Here is a 25,953-nt window from a genome sequence, read left to right on the forward strand (position 1 = left end):
ATATGTTTTCTACCAAAAGTTGCCCCTCTGTGTTTTCTTCTCTTCTTCCAGCAGCAGGGCTCTTGCCTACACCTGGGGGAGCTAATAGGTGGATGTGGGCATTCCCTAATTCTGATGCTTCTTCAGTCAGCTCCAGGATGCTGCTTACTGACGTAAGAAGCCCTGCTATTAAGTACCACTGAGGAGCATCACATTATCCTCAGCAGCACTCGTATGCACCTAAAGATTCCAGGGTCTACGATCCTGCCACTTCCTATAAACACACCCATGTCTCCTACTCGATATCTACCAGCTCCACACAGCTATATCTGTTCAGTACAGTTATCCATGTTTTACATTCTCACCATTCTTTGGTCAAATGGGTGTCTACAAACTTCAGTTCTTCCTTCTTCCTGCCTTCTTCGCCTTCAAAGCCATTCAGGCAGTAGAGCAAGTCCTCAAGTAACGTCGTGTCAATCAATGTCATTTTGTTATAATGCCGTAGGAACTTAACTCTTGTTTATATCAGTTAGCTTATGGTAAGATTGGTTTCGATGTATGTCATTTCACTTAAAGTAGTAACATTAAATGAAGACTTGCTATACTACTGTTAAGCAAGTACTATGCTACGTAGATCCAAAACTGAATAAGTTTCAAGTTGTTCAAAGCTTAACAGGAGAGAAAGAGATATATAAAAATAACTGTATAACAAAAGAGAGAGGCTAAAACAATCCCAAAAAAGAACAAAGGTGGAGGGCTTACACTTCCTTATTTCAAAGCTCAATAATCAAAAGACTATGGTATTGGCCTAAGGATAGACATAAATCAAAGGGATAGGACTGACTGTCCAGAAATAAACTCATGTATCTATTGTCAACTGATTTTTGTTTTTTAAATATATCTTTGTTGATTTCAGAGAGAGGAAAGGAGAGGGAAAGAGAGATAGAAACATCAATGATGAGAGTCACTGATCGGCTGCCTCCTGCACGCCCCCTACTGGGAATCAAGCCCACCACCTGGGTATGTGCCCCGACCAGGAATCCATCTGTGATCTCCTGGATCCTAGGTCGAAGCTCAAACACCGAGCCATGCCCGGCCAGGTTCATCAACTGATTTTTGACTGGAGTGTCAAGACCACCCAATGGATAAAGAAAAGCCTTTTCAACAAATGGTACTGGGACAGCTAGATGTATACATGCAAAAGAATGAGGTTTAATCCTTACCTCACGCCATATATGAAAATTAGCTCAAAATGGATAGAAGACCTAAATGTAAGAGCTAAAATTATAAAATGCTTAGAAGAAAATGCTTGTAATTTTGGATTAGGCAATGGTATCTTAGATATGACACCAAAAGCACAAGTATCAAAGGAAAAAAAAAACAGATCAACTGGACTTCGTCAAAATTAAAAACTTTAATGCTGCAAGTTTTCTCATTAAAAACTTTAATGAGAAAGAAAGTGAAGACAACCCACAGAAAAAAAGAAAATCATTGCAACTCATATATCTGGTAAGTGGTCTAGTATCAGACTATAAAAAGAGCTTTTACAATTCAACAATAGAAAACATTTTAAATGGGCCAAGTGTCTCTATCTCCTGTCTTTATCTCTTTCTTCCTCCTCTCTCAGTCCCTCTCATATCTTCTATGTCCCATCTATCTTTGTCTCTGTCTCTCTCTGTCTCTATGTCTCTCTGTCTTTTTCTCTCCTTCTTTCTCTCTCTGTCTCCTTCTCTCTTCCTTCCTCCTGTCCCCACCCCACACTTCAGTGCTGTGTAGCAGGCCTGGATTAGCCAGGGAAACCATAAATGGCAATGTGCTGCTTACAGATGTGTATCCAGCTCTCAGTGGCTCCTAGAAGCCTCCCTTTGAGTCCCTCTGCACCCCACAGCCACCTGGCCATCCCCTGGGCCACCTCTTCTTTCTTGGCCTCTGGGGCACCCAGGTCTTGGGCTCCTGGCATTGACAGGTGTCAAGAGGTATATTCCCTGTGCTTTGCCTCCTCCCATTCCCTCCAATGGAGGGAAAACTTGAATTAGAAAAGTATTCCAGATCATGTTTAAAAAAAAAAAAAAAAAGGAGAAAAAGGATCTGAATTGACATTTCTTCAAACAAGATATACAAATGGCCAATAAGTACATGAAAAGATGCTCAACATCTCAGTCATCAGGAAAATGCAAATACAAATTGAAACCACAATGAGATACCATTTCACCCCCATTAGAATGTCTATTATTAAAAAGAAAGAAAGAAAAGTGCCCTGGCCGGGTAGCTCAGCTGGTTAGAGTTGTCCCCATATCAGTTGTCCCAATACGCCAAGGTTGTGGGTTTGATTCCCAGTCAGGGCACATACAAGAATCAACCAATGAATGCATAAATAAGTGGAAAAACAAATCGATGTTTCTCTCTCTCTCTCTCTCTCTCAAATCAATAAAAGTGTTGGTGAGGCTATGGAAAAAAGAGAGCCCTCATAAACTGCTGGTAGAAATGTAAAATGGTGCAGTTACTTTGACAATATCTCAAAATGTTAAATATAGAGCTAGCACATGACCCAGCAGTCCCACTCTTAGGTATATGTGCAAGGAACACAAAAATTTATACATGAATATTCATAGCATTATTCATAATACTTAAAATGTGGACACAGTCCAAATGTCCAATGACTGATGAATGGATAAACCAAATGTGGTATAACCATACAATGGAATATTATTCAGCCATAAAAAGGAACAAAGTGCTGATACATGCTACCCCAAGAATGAACACTGAAAACATCAGACTAAGTCAAGAAAGCCAGTCACAGAAGCCATATATTGTATGACTTCATTTATGTGAAATGTCCAGAATAAGCAAATGCAGAGACAGAAAGTAGATTAATGATGTCAGGAAAATGGGAGTGACTGCTAATGGAATGGGGGTTCCTTTCTGATATAGTAAAGATGTTCTGGAATTAGATAGTGGTGGTGGTGGATGGATGGCCTTGTGAACACTAAATTATACACTTCAAAAGGGTGAATTATACCCCAATTTTTAAAGAGGGGGTAGACATTTCTTAAAGGATGTGCTCACTGAGCAGACAATTATGGGAAGAGAATTCTAGGTGGAAAGAATAGAATCAGAAAGGGCATGGAAGCCACAAAAAAAGTAATGCATTTAGGGGAGGAAAAGTGGCTCGGAGGTTGGAGTATGGGTATATACACAGGAGTTGTAGAACTAACAAGGTAGCGAAGAGACAAATACTGAAAGCCCTGCATGCTAACCAAGGAGGTGGTCACAGGGTGCCTTCCGTGAGAATGAAGTCTCCTCCCAGGAGAATGACATAGCTCAATTGTTTGGCTCAATCCATCTTGTCAAACTCAGTACCATCCAACAATCCCACTCCACTTCGGTAAGCCCAACACTCATTTTCTTGCCATTTATGAAATATATTTATTTCATAATACCAGTTATTCAAAGTTCTCTCCCCACCAGAATACAAACTCCTTGAGGGCGGCTCTGTTTCCAGTCTTGACTATGTAAATGCAAGGACAGAGTACCCTGTGGAATTCTAATGATGTGCAATGAGAATGGCGATTTGGACAAAGTTCTGAGCTTTCCTCACTTTACAAACCTCTGTTCACACTGCCAGCCTGTTTGGAATGCTCTCCTAATCACAAGTTTGTTCAAAACTTCGCCATTCTTCACAGTCTGTTTCAAATGCCACTTCCCTCTGAAGGCTCTTCTCATCTCCCCATCTGGACAGAAACTCTCCCTTTTTTCTTTTTTTTAATTCTCATCTGAGGATATGCTTTCTTTTTTTTTATAATTGATTTTTTTTTTTTTTTAGAGAGAGAAAGGAAGAGAAAGAGTGATGAGAGAGAGAGAGACATCGATGGGTTGCCTCCCTTACCTGCCCCAACTGGAGACTGAACCCTCAACCTAGGTATGTACCCTGACGAGGAATCAAACCCAAAACCTTTCTGGTGCCCGGGATGACGCTGCCACCAACAGAGCCATCGGCCAGGGCAATTCTCCCCTTTTAAAGAGGGTGTTTTTTGCACTTTTCTTATGGCACTGATTTTTTATGGCACTATACTGCAGTATTTGGGCATTCCTCTCATCTCACACATGGCCTGCCCCATACCTTCTGGAATCTAAGGACCCTGAGATAAGGTCTGTGTCCTCCCCACCGTGCAACATCCAGCACCACGCTGGGTAGAGTCTAATTTAAACTGTTCAATTAGCAGCAAAAATGATGGAATTGGAGACAGAAATAAGTATGATTGCAGAACAAAAGTTTAAAAAAAATCCTAGAACTACACAAAACAAGACACAGGCACAGATAACAGACAGTGTATGCTGAATCACTCTGTGACCACTTGGCTTGTTTATATCTGGTCATTTTCATCACATGGATTTCATTTTGCTAGAACTCCAGAAGGCTCAGACAAAGAGTCATGGCCTCCTCGCCGCTGCGTTCCCAAGACTGTGGTTTTCCTATGATATAAACAAAAGATTCGGGAGGTATGGCCTCTGTTAATATTTGCTGGTGTGGGTCTGGGGGAGAAACAGGGGTGGGGTTGGGGGGAACATGAGGGAAATCCACCTAGTGAACTGACAGTTCATATAAGCAACACCTGGAGTGTTAAATCCCCTACAACTGTTGTTTTACTAAAAAATAAAAAATAAATAAAAATTCCTCTCTTCCTGTGGTAAATGTAAAAATTCTTTCACCAGCTGCATTCCAGTCTAAAGTGTGTGGCAGTTCAGGAGAGATGGCAGCTGGAGCACATCACGTTAAGGATACAGCGAACATTCACCAGCAGACAGGATGATCTGAGCCCACAAAATGCAGCTTCAGAGCCACGTTCCTTTAAGAAGATGGGTTGGCCTCGATCTGCCTGCTCAGAGTTTTCTATGTGTAAACATTGAGAATACTGGCAATACATAGCCCCATCTGATTGGCAAAAGGATGCGCCTTTTGAATAGAAATATCGTGACATCAGCTGTTCAGGACTCCCCACTTAGCTTCATAAAACCCCGAAGCCTAAGTTTTGGTTTTAATCCCATTTTCGTTAAATATTTACAATCTACTACAAAACCAAATTCAGACCAAATGTTTGCTTAAAAACCTTGAGACCTGGCCACTCCTCCCGACAAGAGGGAGAAAGGACTAGCATCTACTGGCACCAGGTCAGTCACTCTCTGTGCTCCATCCTCACAACTCCAGGAGGCAGATACCCCTGTTTCACATACAGAGAAGGTAAGTTGGGCCCACAGAGGTTAAGTCATTTGCTCAACACGCCCAAAGGAAAAATGAGGAAGCTAGGTCTGTCTAACTCCAAAGCCAGTGTTCTTTCCACTGCGCTCTGTCTGCTACCGGCCAGTATACCCCAGAGAAGTTCTTTCTCCAGGATTTGTAAGAATGCTACAAGAGTCTAAGACTAAAATAGGCATTGGCAAACTTTTTCTGTAAAGGGCCAGATCGTAAATATTTTAGGCTTTGTGAGCCATATGGTCTCGGTTGCAATTACTTAATTCTGCCCTCGTAGCCAAAAAGCAGCCACAGATAATAGACAGGGTGGGGCAAAAGTAGGTTTACAGCTGGGAGTACGTGAAACACAGAGCTTATTCTTACACTATTATTTATTATTGTATTATTTTCCATATGAACAACTGTAAACCTACTTTTGTCCCACTCTGTATAGAAGGATGAGTATAAGTATGTTCCAATAAAACTTTATTTACACCTTTCAGCTCTCTGAATGGCACCATGGTGATCGGCAAGAACAAGTGCCTTACAAAAGGTGGCAAAAAGGGAGTCAAGAAGAAAGTGGTTGATCCATTTTCTAAGAAAGATTGGCATAATGAGAAAGCACCAGCTATGTTCGATATAAGAAATATTGGAAAAACACTAGTCACGAGAACTCAAGGAACCCAAATCACATCTCATGGTCTCAAGGGTTGTGCTTTTGAAGTAAGCCTAGCTGATCTGCAGAAAGATTAAGTTGCATTTAGAAAATTCAAGCTAAGAATGTTCAGGACAAAATCTACCTAATCTCCATGGCATGGATCCTCACGGAGACAAAAATGTGATCCATGGTAATAAAACGGCAGCACAGCTCCGGGCTGGTAGCTCAGTTGGCTGGAATGTTGTCCCGTAAACCAAGAGGTTGTGGGTCTGATTCCCAGTCAGGGAACATACCCAGGGTTCTATCCCTAGTCAGGGCGCATATGGAAGGCAATCAACTGCTGTTTCTCTCTCATGTCAACGTTTCTCTTCCCCCCCTCCCCTCCCCCGCCTTCCTCTTTATAAAATCAATAGAAACATATCCTCAGGTGAGGATTAAACATGACTGAAGCTTATGTTCATGTCAAGACTACCGATGGTTACTTGTTTTGCCAATTTTGTGTTGGTTTTGCTAAAAAATGCAATAATGGATTCAGAAGACCTCTTATGCTCAGCATCAACAGGTCCACTAAATCCAGAAGATGATAGAAATCACAACCTGAGAGGTGTAGACAAATGACCAGGAAGAAGGGATCAATATATCGATTCCAGACAGCATTCGAAGAGACATAGAAAAGGCTTGGCAATCTATTTATCTGCTCCATGATATCTCTGTTAGAAAGTCAAAATGCTAAAGAAGCCCAGCTGAACTGGGAAAACTCATGGAGCTTTGCGGTGAAGGAAGCAGTTCTGGAAAAGCTACTGGGGAGGAGACAGGGGCTAAAGTTGAACAAGCTGATGGATCTGAGCCCCCCAGTCTAAGAGTCTGTTTAAAATTCAGACTTAATGATGACAAATAAAACATCCTATTTGTGATTAAAAAAACAAACAAACTTTATTTACAAAAACAGGCAGTGGGCCTAATGTGGCCCACCTGCTGCAGTTTGCTCACCCCTGCTCCAGAAGGTTCTGCAGTGGGTAGCGTCATGTTATCTGGTTAAGAAATCAATAAAGAATTGCCTGTTTCCAACTCTATTAATCAACAAACATGAAAGTTTTCTATGTTCTATATGGTCCATGCATTTAAAAGCCAAACAGCAACATTAGGCAGCATGTGTCAAAGGAGGGGACTTGAGGGCCGAGGGCTGACTGATGGCCCGCATGATAACAGAACACCAGGGTCCACAACCTGATCAAATAATCCTGCATTGGCAGCAGAGCTCACAAAGAGCTTGAAAAACCTCTCACTGGGCAACAATGAAGGTGAGCCAGAAGTTACTAACAAAAACACCACTGCGGTGAGACCACTGGAAGTTTTCATCAGCATGTGTCAGATGCTAACCAACGTTAACATCTTTAGACTTACCAAAGCCATCTGCTCCCTGTCTTGTTCTCAAAGGACAAGAGATGGACCTAAGCTGCAAGACAATTGAGCGCTTCGGGGAACTCCTAGAGCTCTTCCATTCTCCTCCTGACTGACACTTTAGGCACTGAAGAGCCCGAGGAAGCTACAGGCAAGGGCGGATAGAAACCAGCTGGGTCACCCCTGGGCTTCCTACACCCTTACCTTGCTCATGGCGGTCAGGGCAGGATCGCAGGCAGCGTCCAGGTCCTGAACCAACAACTGAATGCTGTTCGAGATGACACTGCAAGTAAAACAAATTAGTAGGTCAGAACTTGCCAAAAAAATGACTTTTTAAATTACACAGCTCCTTCCAAATGTGTTAGGTGCCCGTGTAAAATTAAGATTCATCATTTCATCAGAAACTCAGAAAACTCGAGTTTCCTTTCAAAAGGGAATTAGTGACAATGAGGAGCATTTCGCTCTTTCTTCATTCTTGCTGCATGTCCTGGTCTTATTCAGGTTTGTCCCCACTCAGGACACAAAATTCCACGGCTAGCCTCCCTACTTGCCACACCCAGATTCCCTCTTCACGTCCACCTCCAAAAGTAAGTGTTTGCCGAAATGTTTAAATCAGAACTTGGAGAGAAAAAAATAAAATAAAAAGGAAAGGAAGTGACTTAAGATGAGAACTTTAATTTTTCCTCAGAGTCGTGGATGAGAAAGCTCGGGCTACCCCAAGTTCATTTAATGACCACAGAGAAAGAACTACTTCAAGAAGGCTTTTCAGTTGGAGCTTCTTGGACAGACACCCTCCCAACCCAGACACACACACACACACACACACACATACATGCACACACAACTGAAAATCTGGCTGCTTTCAGTTTATAGCAGAGATTTTCAATCAGTGCGCTGCAAGGACTTTCAAAATGCAGTACCTGACTAGTCAGGGGCACTCACCTCTTTCCCCTTAGATTGTCTAATAAAAAAATGACAACAGCCAACACAGCAATAGCCATGCAATATGAATGAACCAAAATTATACCCATTTTTTTTTTGGGTCAGATCAGCAAAAAAGATAATATATTTTTTGATGTGCTGCAGAATTTTAGTAATTTGTTTGTACCACAAGATGAAAAAGGTTGAAAATCGCTGCTTTATATTGTAAAGCAACGGAGGTGGGGCTGGCCCTCTGTGGGTTTAGGGGGACAGATAGGAGGCCTTGGATCTGACCTTCATTCAGGAATGGCCAAGGGAGGCTTTCTTTTCTTCTGTTATTCTAAGAGTGAAACAGAAACCCAGAAGCTAAAACGAGTGTGTCTCAGGAGGCAGAACGGGACGCAGAGGCACCAGCTTCTGGTGCTTCTTCTCAGTGGCTAGTGGAGAACCATCCTGACGCAGCAGAAAGCCCTGGAAACCACTTAGGCTCTGCAGTGACCTAACGCCCGCAGCCTGAGGCATGCTGCCCCGTGAAGGGCAGGCGTGAGCAAGTGCGCGAGAGGTACGTACGTGCTGAATGTGTCCGTTTCCCCGGTCAGGTTGATTCGTTCCGTCAGACTCACGTCAACTTTCTCTTTGAGCTTCCCTTCCAGCTGTTAGGCAGTGAGAGAGAGGAGAACACGCTTAACAATTACCCAGCTGAGAACTGTAGTAAGAATACTAGACACTGACTGAGTTGGATGATTCAGGCACGGCTCCGGGCACTTTCCATGTACTGACTCACTGCATTCTCACAGCCCCGTGAGGAAGATTCTGTGACTATCCCATTTCACAGATGAGGAAATGGAAGCGGGACCTACCCAAGATAGTTCGTGGTAGGACCAGGAATCAAACTTCCTCTAGAACCTGTTCCCTTGAGCACTGGGCTGTAATTGTTTCTTATGACACACAATTCGTTTCACTTTTTTTTTTTTAAATCTTCACCTAAAGATATGTTTTTATTGATTTTAGAGACAAAGGAGCCCAGCCAGTATTGCTTAGCAGTTGAAAAATTGACCCAGGAACCAAGAGGTCACCAGTTTGATTCCTGGTTGGGGCACAGGACTGGGTTGTGGCCTCGATCCCCAGTAGGGGGTGTGCAGGAGGCAGCTGATCCATGATGTTTCTCTCTCTCTCTCTCTCTCTCCCTTCATCCCTAAATATCAATAAAAACATATTTAAAAAAAAAAAAAGAGAAAGGAAGAGGGAGAGAGAGAGAGAGAGAGAGAGAGAGAGAGAGAAACATCATTGATGCTAGAAACATGGATGCTAGCGAGAAAGATTGACTGGTTGCCTCTTGGACAAGCCCCAACTGGGGATCAAACCCACAACCCAGGCATGTGCCCTGACTGGGAATCACACCAGAGATCCTTTGGTGCACGGGATGACGCTCCAGCCAAGCCAAGGCACACCAGACAGGGCCGTTTCACTAAATTAAAAACGACCCTGAGTTTTAGGATACTCACTGCCCCATCAACTGTTGGCTCATTCCTCAACACTGGAAACCCCTGGTGGTGGGTGGCAACAAAATCAGTATTAAAGTATTCACTGAGTGCTCTACACACCACCCACTGTGTAAAGGTGTTGGGGATACCGAGGCAAAGAAAAGCAGCAGAGCCTCTGCCTTCAGCAGTCTATGGCCTAGAAGAAAAACCCTGGCCGTGCTCCCAGCAGCCTCGAAGAAAAATATAACTGACCAGGAATTGTCAATATCTCCAAACATCCCCAGAATTGACCACTTAGCACTCCTGGGTCTATTTATTACACAAACTTTAAGAATAATGAATGTTTTGTCTTAAATTTTAAAATGTTCTTAGGGGCGTGTCAATTAGTGTAATCTTTTTGGAAGGCAATTTATTTAAAAAGCAAAAACTTAAATATATTCACCCTTTAAGCCAGCAATTTCACATCTAGAAAAGTATTTCAATGAAATAATGAGGACAACGTACAAAGATATGCAAGTTTCTTTGCAGCATTCATAATTCAACCAATATTTACTGAAAGCTCATTTTGTAGTACCAGGCCCTGTAACAGGGTAATGGAGTTAGTCAATGAACAAACGGTAAGATTCCATTCTCATGAAGCTCACATTCTAGCACTGTTTATTACTGAAAAGCTGGAAACAATCTACGTGCGTATTTGTAAGGGACTGATAAACAGATTAAGGTGCAGTCTCACAATGCTTAAACTCTTCAGCAGCCTCTTCCTGTCACTGAAAATAAAATCCAAACTTCCAACCATGACTTGGGTCCTGTCTCTCTCTCCTGCCCACATCCAGCTTTCCCTCTTGTTGGCTTGGCTTCAGGTGAATTGACCAGTTAAAATTTTGGAAATACCAAAGTCTGTTACCCCTCAGGGCCTTCAAACTTCCTCAGGGCTTTCTACTTCCTCTCCCTGAAACACTCCCTAGCAAGCCCCCTCGTTCCAACCCTTCCAAGCTCACTTGGCAGTCCCCTTCTCAACGCTCAGGTCTCTGTTTCAATGTCACCACCTCAGAGAGGCCCTTCTCTCTCTCTTTTTTAAAAATACATATTTTTATTGATTTTTAGGGAAAGAGGAAGAGAGAAGGAGAGAGAAAGAGAAACATCAATATGAGAGCAGAATATGGATCAGCTGCCTCCTGCCTCCCTACTGGACATTGAGCCTGAAACCTGGGCATGTGCTCTGATGGGGACTCTAAGCAGCAACCTTTTGGTGCGCAGGAGGATGCCCAACCGAGCCACACTGGCCGGAGCAGGCCCTTTTTGTCCACTCTACTCTGCAGGCAACTCCCTAACTAGCACTGCCACATTTGTTTCCTTCTTAGCACTTACCATCTAGGCTTACATATTATCTTAATGTAAGTTAAGATATAAGTTAGATAAGATGTAAGTAAGATAAGATATAAGTTAAATGTAAGATATTAATAAATGTAAGTTATTAACTTAATGTAAGTTAATAATGTAAGTTACATCTAGGTTTACATATTTATTATCTGGCTCTCCCATCCTTTCTAATTTCCATGACAGAAAGAAACGTGGCTACTTTGTTCACCACTGTTAATTAGTATCAGCACTTGTTACATATATATGTGCTTCATAAAGAACTCTTGAATGAATGAATGAATGAATGAGTGAATGAATGAAATACCCCATGCAAATGTTAAGTGTAAAAATGTTACAATTAGTGGAACAATATTGATACATTACAGGCATTGTTTTTAAAATTTTATTTTTCCAATTCTTCATTGCTGGGATTCCATCCCCCCTTTTTTTTCTGTTTCTCATTAGTAAACTCCCACTAAAAACATATCCTTCAAGCTCCCAGGGAAAGGCAATGACCAGCAATTACCTACGACACTGTCGCTTCCAGTCTTGCCCAGTTTGAAAGGCATAAACCAAGAGACATACAGCTTCATAGGAAGGCTGAGTGTTCCTTATGTAGTTCTTCCCTGCCCTCCCAGCCTTCTAAGGACACAGGGAAGTTTATATGTTGTGTTACAGAACCAGTAGAAGGTGAGAGAGTGGTAGGTATCTTAACTCACATTTCCCTGTCTTAACATTCTCTTAAGTGAAAAACAAACTAGAGGTATGAATAATTCTTAAAACAGCTTGAAAGTACTTTCAAAAACATTTCTTAGTAAACTAGAAAGGACGTAGTACACAGGGATTTTTTTATTTTTACGAACTGATCATACAAAGAGAAACTGGTTTTATTACTCATCTGTTTGGTCCTCACTGGAAGGAGGAAATGAAGACATTCCGCGTATCTTTCAGCCAGGAGAAATAGAGGCCGATATTAGTCTAGGATTTTCCTAAGAGGCCTATCCACAATAAAAACCTACAAACTAGCATCCCTATTGCAGAAGCTTTTGTTATTGCTGTGTTCTCTGAGAAGATGAGGGTTGAGAATAAATTGGTAACTGTTCCTTTACAGGTCATCGTTCTGCAGCTCTCTACACTCTTGAAGCAAGCAGATCCCGGCAAAAGAAACTGACTCGGACCCACCTGGCATCTGCCCCAGTCACCTTTACTGTGCTGAACCTCGCTGGCAATCCATGCAAGGAAGTCCACCTGGCTGTACGGGGGCTGAAGGTGACAATCTTGATTACCTAGAGCTATGGATCCTAGCTGCCTTCTCTCTCCTGTTCTCAGCACCACTTTTTCTTACTGGTTGTTGAGGGCTCAGATTCTTAAGTCTCTGGTTTCTCCCTCCATTTCTCCTCCCCCTTCCCCACCCCCTGCAATTTTTTAAAGGAAACTGGGTTGCCTTGTGGATTATCCCAGAGTTTGGATTTTGTTGACTGCATCCACAAGGTATTAATTAACATGTTCCTTTGTCCCTTGTATTTCTTATAAATTGTAGTTTGATGTATTGTTGATTGACCCTTGAACAACAGGGGTTTCAACTGTCCACTTATATGTGGTTATTTTTCAATAAATATGGTAAAGATTTTCTCGTCTTTATAATAATATTAATAACCTTTTCTCTAGCTTACTTTTTTTGGGGAGTCAAAAACTACACATGAATTTTTGAGTGTGTGCGGGGCTGGGGGCTGTCTGTGCCCTTAACTCCCTGCATTGTTCAAAGGTTAACTGCAGAAGCTTGAGCAGATTCAGGTTCTTTCCTTTTTAGAAAACTACTTCATGATGGTGTTGTGTACTTCTATTAGTAGATACATGATGTTTGCCTGTCTCTCTTTTTGTAACATCAGTGGCCACTGACGGTCAATGCCCAGATCCATTATTCCATTAGGAAGTATAAAAAAATGATATTCTACCTTGGCCGGTGTGGCTCAGTTGGTTGAGTGACGTTCCATAAACCAGGAGGTCATGGTTTGACTCTCAGTCAGGGCACATGCCCGAGTTTTGGGCTCAATCCCCATTGGCAGTAGGGGTGGGGTTGGGGGTGCAAGAAGCAGCCAATCCATGTTTCTCATCAATGTTTTTATCTCTCTCCCTCTCCCTTCCTCTCTCTGAAATCAATTATATATATATATATATATATATATATATATATATATATTTATTTATTTATTTATAAATATATATATATATTTATTTATTTTTAAAAGAATGATATTCTAATTCTATCTTTTTTCATTGATTAGCTAAAATTCTGCTATAAAGAGATACTTCCCATTGTCAATTATTTGGTTATCCTGAGGTAAAAGTCAGATAGGAAAGGCAGGATAAGAATTTCCCCTTTATTTACCAGTATTTAATTCATTCCCATGGTTTCTTAGTGTCTTCAAAGGTGATAAATGAATTTTTTTTTTAATATGTCATTATTGATTTCAGAGAGAGGAAGGAAGAGAGAGAGAGAGAAACATCAATGACGAGAGAGTCATTGATCGGCTGCCTCCTGCACGCCCCCCACTGGGGACTGAGCCCGCAACCCGGGCATGTGCCCAGACCGGGGAATTGAACCTCGATCTCCTGGATCCTAGGTCGATGCTCAAACAGACTGAATCATATTTGATGTTTCAATCCATTGTGGTTCACCTTCTCATTGATGTTTATATGTCCCATCTTTAACCAGTAGGGATTATTCAGGTGGACTCTTATATGAAAAACAATTGCAAAGAAAAAACAACCCCCACCATGGCTGGGTAGCTCAGTTAATACACCATTGTTCCCATACACCAAGATTGTGGGTTCGGTCTCTGGTCAGGGCACATACAAGCAGCAGCCAATGATTGCATAAATAAGTGGAACAATAAATTGATATATGTGTGTGTTCTTTCTTATTCTGCACACACACAGAATAGTTACACGGTGCTTCTTCATCCAAGAACTCTGGGACCCCTGCTTTAGAGGTCCTCACAGATATTGCCATCCTGCCCTGGGAGTTCTTGGGGCTAAACAGATGATTGTCCCTGGCCCCGTGGCCAAACCTTCACAGATCATTCCTCCTGTGACTCAGTATAACCAACCCAGGCAGAGCGTGCTGCTGCCTCCGCCCCTGGCTGGCATAACCCCACTGGGAAGTTCTGGGGGGAATGGTTCTTATTTGGCATACTCTGTATTCTTGCTCTCGCTCACAGGGGCTCCAAGCTGTCCTGTCTGAACCATAATTTATGGCTGCCTTCCTATGATCTAGACATGTGTAAATAATAAACCCAAAAAAGGGGAGAGCGCAGCACTTCCCCCAGTGACGTGCTTTCTCTTGGCCACAGGTGAACTCCAGATCAAATGTGAAAAGGAACTTCTAACCCCACATCTAAGGCTGAGTGGTAAATTATTCCGGGTCTTCCTTCCCTTAATGAGGAACTCTAGGAGAGGCATCATCCCTTCCTGCTTCACAGTTCCTGAACGTCAACATCCAAACAATGGTTGTTTGTTTAGGCAGATTGAGGCTGCTCTGTCAATTCCAGGAGACACAGAAAAGCCCCAAGGATTCTGCTTGGCCTAGTCATGCTTCTAAGAATGGAATAGCTGGCTGTGACTCATCACCACCAAGGCCTGGGTCCCGGTACCCTTAGGTCTGTTCCTGCTTGTCTCATACAGGAGATGGGGCTGCTGACCTACTCTTAAGAGGGCCATACCCTTTACGCAGCTCACATAACTCTGGGGAAGAGATCAGTCATACTTTCTCGCCCAGGACCCTTTACCAAGGCCCTTCTGCAAGATGTCCGTCTTCTGGCGGCACAGCCAGCTTTCCTCTGTGGGAGGCCAACTGATCTACCCAAGGCTGTATGTGGCCTTGTTAGGGCCCATACTCTTACTAACCGAGCTAAGCGGCCGGGATGCTTCAGGAGAGGTGGGGCGTGGGCAGCAGGGCGGCTCACCTGCTGGGTAGTGGCCAGGCAGTACTCGGCAGTGCTAAGGATGCTGCAGACGAGGCCGAGCTCCTCCAGGGTGAACCTGGCCACTTCGGAGCCCTCCTTTTCCTTGAGGAGGCTGCTGATGGTCAGCCCTCCACTGCTGCCTGTGGACCTGAGGAAACGGAACAGGAAGTAGTCAGGCCGGGCCTTTTCATTTGCTTCCTGAACTGGGAACTGCACATTTTAAGAAGAGAAAGGGGGGAAGGAAAGACGGCTGGACATGGCCCAAATAAATCCACACACAATGAGTCCTTTCCTACTGACCTCACCTTGACTGTCATCTGTTTAAATTCTCTGACCATCACAATAGAAAGAGATGATTCCAGCAGTGAGCCAGTAATCAGTCCTATTTACCGTGACGACTGATCCTCACGGAGAAGGCTGCTGAGCAATCTACACTGCAGTCGTATAACCAGAATGTCTCAAATGCCAGCTGAATGAATCTTTTATTTCAAGTAATAAGCAATAGAACACCACTCTAATGTCCCAGTGAATACAGCGAAGTCCTTATAATCAGGACCTGTGCTATGCAACCCCCCCACCTAAATCCCACTACATCTTCAAACATTAGGCTCTGCCTACACAGCAAGATCCACATACCCCAGGAGAGACTCTGGGACACAATGAGACCAAGAGAGAGCAGCCTCATGCCTCTTGTCTACTCATCATTCCAGGACATACGCTCACTGAATGGCCCAAGTGGAATGCTCCTGCTGTTTAAGTTTTACCCATCACTGCCCCCCTTTTTTGGCCAAGTACCCATTGACGAATCTATGAAAATGAAATACATATATAATGGACTGACTCCCTTGAGTCCACTGTGGTAAGATCTGACCTACGCTGGCAGCCAGGGTGGGCATTTCCTCTAACGGTCTGGACCAGCTGTGGAATCCCACTTAGAGAGGAAATAGTCTCGGGCCCTTGGGGACTCAATTAGGGTGCCTTCCTCCTTGACACTCTCAGCAGGTCAGTCAATAGCTTCGGATTGGGTTTCCCTAAAGAACCCCATATTTAGGTATGTTCAGAATCTTACTTCACCACTCCCATCAGGAAGAACAGGACTCACTTGGGCAGGTTGCCAGAGAGGATTTTCCAGGCATATTCTCGGAGGTACTTCTGAAAAATGGTGGTCAAAGCGATCATTGGCTCCCCGGTACTGAGCTGAGAGCACTGCACCATGCACTTCTTGTAGTAGACAAAGAGGTCAGCGCAGCTGGGGAGCACGGCACCCCCTTCGTCGGTGTTGGGCTTAGGTGGCCCCTGGGCTTTGAAATCGGCCACAAACCGATCTATCAGCTCTCCGAGGTTTCTAAGAGGAAGAAAACCTGAACTGTTATTCTATTTCAAGAAAGAGAAAGCGAGTTCGTGTGCTTGACTGCCATGAGTAAATCATTCGTAATGTTTTTACATTTAAAATGAGACCCCTTTCTATCAGTATCATCATCAACCCCCCTACGAGTCCTACAATAACAGCAGCAATAGCATGTGGCATTTGCATGCTGCTTGATACTTTTCACGGCATTTCATGATCACATATGACCCCCAGCCCCTGTTAGGGAGATAAGGTATTACTGAACCCGCTAAGAGATGAAAAATTAAGGCTAGAAAGTTTGTCACACAATTTAGTGGCAGAGCTGAGCCCAGAATCCACCACTTAAGTACATGCACTGGTCTACCACCATATTAGGACCATCTTCCCTTTCCACAAATGTAAACCCTAAATAACGACAGTAATCATTTTCTGAACACTTATGATATACCAGGCACTATGTCAGTACAAGTGTCATTTCAATGAACTTCACTTAATCTTCACAATAACTGTATGAAGTGGGTAACTATTACTATCCTCATTTTCAAAAAGCGAAGTGCAGGAGAGTTAAGGACCTTGTCCAAGGTCATACAGCAAGATAGTTGGGGAGCCAGAATTCAAAACCAAGCAGCCTGGCTTCAAACCTCATGTTTAAAAAAAATTTTTTAAATTATTTTTAGAGAGAGAAAGGGAGAAGGGGAGGAGGGTATGGAGGGGAGAGAAGGAGAGAAATATCAATTGGTTGCCTCCCGTATGCACCCTGCAACCGGCTGGGGATTGAACGGGCAACCTTTTGGAGCATGGGTCAGCAGTCAACCAACTGAGCCACACCAGTCAGGGCCAAACCTCATGCTTTTAACCACTCTACCCTACTACCTCCTAAAACACATAAAGGTTATGATGTCAGCAAATATTCAGGTATCATTAACCTAAATGTGCCCACAAAAGAGATGCCCAAACAAACTATAAGGAAATATTCTAATGCCTTCTTTCTCTTTTAATGCAGTCTTTTCTTAGAACTTCCAGACTTAAAGGCGTAACAAATCTTGGGAGAGGAGAGGGTCCCAGCAGCTCCAGGTTTGCCCAGGCCCCGGTGGTGATGAAGGCTGAAATGTTCCCCCCATTTCCCATTCAAACGTCACTGACTTTGCTGCAGTTGTAATGAGTCATCACTAGTTAGAATCCAGCCGGGCTGTCTGTATCGGTTGTTCCCTGCACAGTTGTGCCGTATGAAAAATGGGAGGAAGGGTTCCCACTCCTCTTGACATTTTGCATCTTTGTAGGAGGCTGTCTAGGGCTACAGGAACCCAGCTGTGCTTTAAAAATGTATTTATATAACAGTCAGGAAGAAAATGACAAGAACCACACATAGCATCAATTAGCAGGAATAGGGGAAAATTGACATTTTACTCCAGAGCTTTTGTTATTGAAAGTTTATTATATCCAGATGCAGCAGCCATTCTGCCCTCAAAGAATGTCAGGCCCAGGCTAGGTCTTTGTGGTGATGGTCAGCAGCAGGGAAGGAACTGGAGGCTCTCCAGCCCCGTCCCTCACAACCTTTCCTTGCCTCACCTTTCCACTCAGTTTCCCTCCTCTCTTCCACAGTGACCCACTGCCTCAGGGAGACTCACCTCAACTGCCTCCTGCTCCAAGCTCCATCCCTGACTCTGGGCCTTTGCCTGGATGCCTCCCTCTGCCGAAATGTCCTCCCACCCCTTCTCTACTCAGCTCAGGATGCACCCAGACAACTCCTACTCACAACAATCCTCTATCTTTAGTTCAGTCTGTCACCTGTCACACACTGACACTTTATTTTTTACACTTAAATAAACACTGTAAGGCTATCAAATATTCAAGAACGTGTGGACCATCTCTCATCCTGGGCTGCGAGAAACGTTAATCAATAATGGCACCCTTTTCACTGATCTCTGGTGTAATTTCAGAATCATTCTTTTTTTAAAAATCCTCACCCAAGGATATTCTTCCATTGATTTTTAGAGAGAGTGGAAGGGGCGGGGAGAGAGAAACATCAATGTGAGAGAGACACATCGATTGGTTGCCTCCTGCATGCGCCCCAACCAGGGCTGGGGATGAGCCTGCAACAGAGGTGCACGACCTTGGCCAGAATCAAACCCAGGGCCCTTCAATCAGCGGGCCGACGCGGTAACCACTGAGCCAACCCAGCCAGGGCCAGAATCGTTTCTGAGACAGCACTCTAGAAGGCCACTTCTAATAAGCTGAAGTTGGTACAAAAGGTGAAAGCTGCTTGCTATACAGCAGTAGAATCTTCTCTGTTTCACATATGTCATAAGCTCCATGAGAGTAGGCATCATGTTTACGTTACTTCTGCTCCCGCTAGGCCCACCCCTCACGCTTATGTGTGACCCTAATCTCCCAATTATGTTGGTGTCAGTCCCTAAGGGGTGGGAATGAAGGGGTGGGAAGGAGCCAATCCAGTCAAATACTGGTCGAGCACCTAGTATATGCAAGGCTCTGTGTGGCTGGAAGTGTAAGACATAAATGAAAGCAAAGGTTGTTATTTCTTCCAAGTACCAAACACTGTTCCGAGCCTTGGTAAGATCTTGTAGGGCTATAGGAGAAAGGCTGTGTGGCACATCAACTGGTTTGTTGACTGGAATCACAAGGAGGCACCTTCTATCCCCTAAAACAATTACAACTGAGTAAGAGGGTAAAAAGGGTCAAGTCCTGGTCAAGGTGCTGCTCATGCTAAGACAACAGTGTCTGCCCATAAGAAGCTTTGATCTGTTTGGGGAGATAGGACCCTCATGCTTATGATATTTAGATTCCCAGACAGCAATAAAATGTTAATTTTGCGGTATATGCAAAATGAATAATTTGTTTTAGACAAAGGAAATGACAGAGGACACTAGAGAGAAAATTCCACAGCAGATTCAGGTGAGAGAATTAAGGCATGGAGCCAGAAGTGAGCACAGAACATGGTGTGAGGAAGACAGGCTGGGAAGGAGAGGGGCTTGGCTGAGGTAGAAGATAGAAATGAGAAAAGCCTGCCTGCGGCTCGATTTACACACTCCTCTGTATTTCCACAGCAAATTATTCATACCTTTATCCCTTCACGCTGTGTACCAAAGCTAAGCTCTACCCACTCACCATACTCTGCTTTGATTTCAAAACTGTAAAGCACTATACAGATATATGGTATTTCAATTATTGCTGTTGTTCGCTTTCTCTCCAGCTTGAAGAAACATGTCATGGATGTAGACGGTGTCTTTTCCCCCTTTCCCTGTAGCTTGAGTTTTTGCCCAAGAACTGTATAAGCATTTCAGGGGGGCGTGTGAAATACTTCTGGGAGTTCACTGATAAACAAAATGACCTAGAAACAAAGGCTACTGCAGAGTGGTATTATTACAGGGAAATATGAAAACATACTGAGAAGAAAACCCACACTGCAGACCAAGATTATCTATGGATGACCAGGGCAGTTTCTTCTGGTGGATCTGCACTCAGCAATGTTCTAATAAATACAATGTTCTAATTGGGAAGTAAAGGAGTGACAGCACTGGGAGAGGAAGCTGGTAGTCAGAAAAAGCTGGCAAAGAGGTAAGCATGGACAAACGCCTTTAAGGTCCCAGGAAGCTACAGAACTTGTTAATTAAAGGACACTCAAACTAATCTACGCCCCTTTCCCCCTTCCTTTTAGTTGGGGCCAAGGATTTGGCTCTGGTATGGCCTGTGGGGTGGGAAGCCAAGGTTTGGCTTGAGCCCAACTGGGATATGGGTTACATATAGGTAAATGGAGCAAATAAGTAAATACGAGGAGGATACTGGGAGCCAAGTTTCTTACTGCTGTAGAAGGCAGTTACAGACATGAAAAAGAGGAAGTTAGAAGAATCCCTATGGTTAGATTAGATTGGAGGCACCAGCATAAATGCACAAATTATAATACAGAACTAGGTGTAAAAATAGATATAGAGGCCTTGGCCAGTGTGGCTCAGCTGGTTAGAGTGTTGTCCTGTACACCGAAAGGTCTTGGGTTCGATTCCCAGTCAGGGCACATACCTGGGTTGTGGGTTCGGTCCCTGGTTGGGGCATGTATGAGAGGCAACCAATTGATGTCTCTCTCTCTCTTCCCCCCCTTCCTCTTTCTAAAATCAATAAACATATCCTCGGGTGAGGATTTTTTAAAAAAGATACAGAGGTATGTGTATATACACATACATATATTTCTGTGCTTTCTCAGCGACAGGACCTACAAGCATGACACCCAAGCAGTAATGAACTTACTTGATGACCAGAACTTAGTTTCTAAATATCATTCCCATCAAAGGAATAAGGTATCCTAAAAAATTAACACTTCAGAGCTGAGGTCGGAAAGCACAAGACGAGCCTGGTGTATCTCGTTGTACCAGAAAAGAAATGCTTAAAAAAGTGACAGGAGCACACAACTAAGGTGAAAGTGAGTCTGAAGGGGCTTCCAAGGGCCAAATCAGGGGCTATTTGGGCATTAAAATAAATAATGATGGATCCTGGAAGAGACAAAGAACTTCAGTGGGATAACTGGTGAAATCCAAGTTAGGTCTGGTGTTTAGTATAATCCTGTACCAACGTCAACTTGCTGGCTTTGATAACTGTGCTATGGTGATGTAAGACGGTAACATTAGGGGAATGTGGGAGAAGGGAATACGGGAAATCTGTACCATTTTTGAAATTTTTCTGTATGTCTAAATTTATTCCAACGTAAAGTTTAAGAGAAAGATAGTAATGGCTACAACCCATTGAATAAAATAGGAATCGCTGAGTCCATATGATATAAATAAATGGGGAGAAGAGAAAGCTTTTGCTTAAAATACAATGCCAAATAGTAAGTGTAGAAGAAAGGAGGGAATTAGAAAAATCATCATTGACAACTATTTTAGTAATGAATGATTCAGGCAAGTATCAACGGGTGGTAAAAGAAGTCGGTGAAAGATGAGAAGAGGGCTATTTATATGGTTTCAAAATTTCTTCTGACACTAATAATTACTTATTAATAAACAGAGAAAACTGGCAGACACTATCTAAACTGAGTAATAAAAATGAACACCACAAGCTGAGGTACAAACTGACACTGGGCGCCTCTGGACATGGATTATTGAGAACACAGCCTCACTTCTGCATAAATCAGCCATCATGAGAAAACACCAGATGGAGGGACTTTCTACAAAGTACTGGCCAGTACTCTTCAAAAATTTCAAGGTCACGAAAGATAAAGAAAGGATAAGTTATTCTTCTGGACTGAAGGAGACCAAAGAGAAAAATACACGCAACCCATAATCCTAGAATAAATCCTGGATTATAACAGACATGACTGGGACAACTGGTGGAATGGAGCGGGTCCATGGGTTAAACGGCCATACTGTATCAATGTTAATTTCCTGATTTTGAAGGTTGTAGCACAGTCACGTAGATTGTGCCCTTATTTACAGGAAACACACAGTGAAGTGTTAAGGAGTAATGCACATCTTATCTGCAACTGAGAATTCATATCACTCAGAAGAAAATATGCATGTGCACACATCTGTGAGTATGTGTACATATGTGAGCGTATGTGAGAGAGGAAGGAGAGGTAACTGTTCGTTGAGGAATCTGGGTGAAGGATCTATAGGAGCTCTATGTATAATTCTTGTAACTCTCTTGAAAGCTTGAAATTAAGTTACAGAGAAACTCTAGGTTTGACAAAGCCAGAAGAAGGGGGAGCTCTATTTCAACAAAAGTTACTAGAGGGAACTCAGGAGAATGGGCAGAAGTGGAGTCATTAATTATATCTTTGAGATGTAACTGAAAGAAGTGAACAAAATGCCTTTGTGGAGAGATCTCTTCTGGTATACTAACTTCCTCCTTGAACATAAACAAAAATTGAGAAAGCTGCTTAAAGCACAGAATGCCAGCTTAGCCCAACCTGCTAAAGTGGTGGCTTCAGGGACATCCCCACTTCCTGCCTCCTCCTGGGGTACTGGCTCTGCAGTCCTCCTACTGCTGCTTGGCTTTGGGCTGGGAAGGTGCTGCCAGAACTTTGCCTGGGCAGGTGAGAGGCTGGGGAGATGAGAGGATGGACCTCAGGCCAGGCCCAACAGAAAGCTGGCAGCACTGATGGGGCTACCCAACCATTGCCTAAGAGCCTGGAACAAGATCACAGGGAGGGCAGGGCAGGCACAGTTCCTGAGCACCATGTACTTGTGCCAAGTACCCATATGTAACCTCAGTTCATCCTCACCATTAACCTATGAGGGGGGCATTATTAACTTTACCACAGAGAGGACAGTACAAACTCGGAGAGGTTAAGGACCATGCTCGAGGTCCCAGGCTAGTGAGAGCAGAGTTCTGACTCAGATCCAGGTCTGTCTGGCACCCAGGCCCATGTTATTTCTGTGTTGGGTCTCTGTCATCTCGGAGCTTGTGAATGGTCTACGATTTTCCTCCCTTGAAGATTTTTGAGTCAGAACTCTAAGGGGAGTGATTTGTACAAAATCAGTCCCCACCTGAGTTTCTCCCCCATCCGTAGGATTCTTTGACTTACGGGAGGAAGGGCTTTATAGAGCCCCTTGAAATTGTACTCAAAAACAGGGTGTGGGCTCATGAAGATTTGTTTTGGCAAGAGGGTCCCCGGCTTTCGTCGGGTTCTCAAAGGGATCTACGACTCGAAACAGTAAGCACTGCTTTAAGTATTACTTGGTCTGATCCTCTCCTTTTGCAGATGAGGAAATGGGTTTCGTGAATTCTGTTTTCTACTTCGAGCTTTATGCTGCTTATCCTGGAGCGACAACAGCACAGCCTACGCAGTTCTCCTCCGAGTAGCTTCCGCCGCTTCCCTCGTGCTGTGGAAACATCCTAGCGAGGCCAAACGGCAGGAGGAGCGGCCAGCACTTCATTTTTCATAGAGAAATGGAGAGTCCCTAAGGAAGGGAGGTCTGGCTCTTTGCCCAAAGTACCGTGAACAATGAGTATGCTTTATATGAATCAAGGCCACGTGAAAAGGATAGCCACCAGAATTAGAATAATTCGAGAAAAGGCTTCTTTAGACCAGGTAGGTTTGGGGAAAGTATGTGGTCATCTCATAGGCACTTTAAACCCTGGACCCAATAGCTTTTAAGCCTTTTTAAAACTAAGAATTTGGGTTGATAAGAGAAGAAGGAGCTTTGTCCAAAAAACAGCCATCCAGGTGGGTTGCTTTAAGACCTGTTCGTCTAGTCAGCAAATAGCAGATCCTTTTTCTTGCCCTCTCCGGGTGTCTTATTAATTTCCTGAGAAAACCTTCTGAGTGCAGCAGAGGCCGCAGTAACTACGACCCTCTGCGTGCCTGCAGACATAACCCAACGGGTAGAGGGCAGGACGAAAACTGTGGCATTCCAGGGCAAAAAATGTCCAGGCGACCTTTCTGGGTGGGTTGGGTGGGGGTAGAATTTATCTCGCTGGGGGGAACAGCAAGGAGGTCTTTGCTAGTGTAGAAACTCTTTTACCAAGTTCCTTTTCTGGGGTTTTAATATGAAGCATTTTGTCATCGGGGAGAAAAAGAGAAGCTAGCTATAGAATCAAGCAGGTGACACTTTTACTGGGGCAGGATGGGACAGTCCAAGGTATTGATTTATTCTCCATAAATGTCCACCTACTTATAGTGTATTTGTCCTAGAGTTATTTTGTTTGCCTTCTTTCTTTCGGATTTTGACTGATGGTGGCCATATTTCGCTCTGATGGGTTTCTAAGTGTAGCTGCACACAGTTCAGCAGAAACAATGCTGCTACCAGGTACGCACTTGCTGCAGGATGATGGTCTGCCTGCGTGGCACTGCTGCAAGCAGCCTCCTGGCCTCTTCCTTTCCCTCTTTTTTTAATCTTCAGTGACTTTTTATCTTTCTTGAGTCTTTAATGATGAGAGCAACATTATGAAGACTTTGCTATCTAACTTTTAATCTTTTTCAATAAAAGATTCCTATGTTCAGCAGCATGCTTGAGGCTATTGCTTAGCCTTCCCCTCCAAACTGTACACGTTGGCGTGGAATGTTCACAACTCACGTGTGTGGCAGCAGAAGAGAATTCCTGTATTCTACGTTGCTACCGTTTTGTAGAAATAAATTGGTAAAGGTTGACACTTAGGAAAAACCAGGTAGGTGAATAATAATAACGTTCCATATATAGTGATTCCATGTGAAATAGTCTCTTAATCTTATGGTTTACCCCTGAAACACATTTGGAAACAAGAATTCACTAACCCACGACAGAATCATTAAAAAAGGCAAAAAAGAGAGAAAGAAATATACTGGATTTCAGCGCCTAAATGCTTTCCCAGAGAACTCTCCTCAAGAGCTGTCTCACAGCCACTGCTGTTCTCCTGCGTGAGCCACTCTCTGGTCCTCCTATGCAGTTCTGCAGGACACCAGGCCTCCCCCTGGAGCCTGGGCCAGCCTGTCTCCAGTCAGCTTGGATGTTCCTGAAACCCGACCTCTTCAAAATCCACCTTCCAGTGTGGAAGGGTCTGCATACTCTGGCTGTGGGCAGAGATTCAGAGACGAGAGGAGGTCTCCCACCTTCGCCTGAACAGGAGGCACTGGAACATGAACATATTCTGGCTGTAAGGAAACTTGGCTACATGGGCTGCTCTATACATTTTCTGGAGCCCTTAAGTTTGTAAGATGCATATATATTACATAAATGATAATCCATAAAAGAAGATAAGAACCCATCAGTCCATACTGACAAATCAATGGGGGAGAAAGGGAAGCACTTCCTTATAGAACTCCAATTAGTAAATGTAGAAGAATCGACGGAAACAATCAGCATTTGGCAAACACTACAGTAATAATTACGTCGGGCAGGAGTCATCAAGGGATGTCAAAGTGCGTGGGCAAAGTGTGATGAGAAACAGGATATTTACAAGGTCCCAAAGTATCCCCCCGCAAGATACTCATTAAATATAAAGAGAAGAATAGTGGTTTCACAGCAGAGAACACCAGCAGACACCCGTTAAAGCAAGTGATCAAAGTCAGCATCATCAGTAATCGGCAAATCCGCACGATGTGCCTCCTGATATGATGTACTGAGGACACCGCATGGCCTCTATGATATTCTTGCCCAAAAGGCATAATCTGGATTTAATCGAGAGGCAACATTAGACAAAACAAAATTGAGGGCACTGTACAAAACAATTGCTCAATACTCTTTAAAAGTATCAAGGTCATGAAAGGTAATGAAAAGACTGAGGAACCATTCAAGATAAAAGGAGGCTAAAAAGACCTGACAACTAAATGCACAACTGGATCTCGGACCAAAAAAAAGGACATTCATGGGACAACATTACCCTCCTGATTTTGATAACTATGGTTGTGAAAATGTTAACATTCTCTGGGACAGGGCCTATGAGAATTTTTTACAATCTTTTTGTAAGTCTAAATTATTCTGAAAAGTTAAACAAATTATACTTGAAGACATATACATTAGAGATTAGGCTGTCTTCCTCCATTTCCCAGGGCCTCACATTGTAAAGCCCGTGGGCTGACAGAGACAGCTATGTAAGGGCTCAGTGCCCAAGGCGGAAGGGGGTGTTGGGATCCATTTGGGACCTTATTAGAGTCAAAATCAGGCTTCTGAGATTTATATACA

The 25,953-nt window shown here is 43.4% G+C and overlaps 1 protein-coding gene and 2 pseudogenes across 1 annotated transcript in view; 2 read left to right on the forward strand and 1 right to left on the reverse strand.

Moving 5' to 3' along the window:
- VPS53 (VPS53 subunit of GARP complex) overlaps window positions 1–25,953 on the reverse strand; it is a 120,637-nt gene that overhangs the window by 24,925 nt on the left and 69,759 nt on the right. Inside the window, exons 14-17 of the mRNA XM_016201992.2 lie at window positions 16,100–16,342; window positions 14,998–15,145; window positions 8,760–8,842; window positions 7,473–7,551 (exon numbers count right to left, since the gene is read on the reverse strand). Of these exons, the coding sequence (XP_016057478.1) occupies window positions 7,473–7,551; window positions 8,760–8,842; window positions 14,998–15,145; window positions 16,100–16,342 (553 nt within the window). The remainder of the gene's footprint in view (window positions 1–7,472; window positions 7,552–8,759; window positions 8,843–14,997; window positions 15,146–16,099; window positions 16,343–25,953) is intronic.
- Window positions 5,651–6,135, forward strand: LOC107528821 (small ribosomal subunit protein eS1 pseudogene; annotated as a pseudogene).
- LOC148091225 (small ribosomal subunit protein eS1 pseudogene) lies at window positions 6,190–6,772 on the forward strand (annotated as a pseudogene).

Source organism: Miniopterus natalensis, chromosome 17, assembly GCF_054644295.1.
Source record: "Miniopterus natalensis isolate mMinNat1 chromosome 17, mMinNat1.hap1, whole genome shotgun sequence".
In the NCBI taxonomy this organism is placed as follows: Eukaryota; Metazoa; Chordata; class Mammalia; order Chiroptera; family Miniopteridae; genus Miniopterus; species Miniopterus natalensis.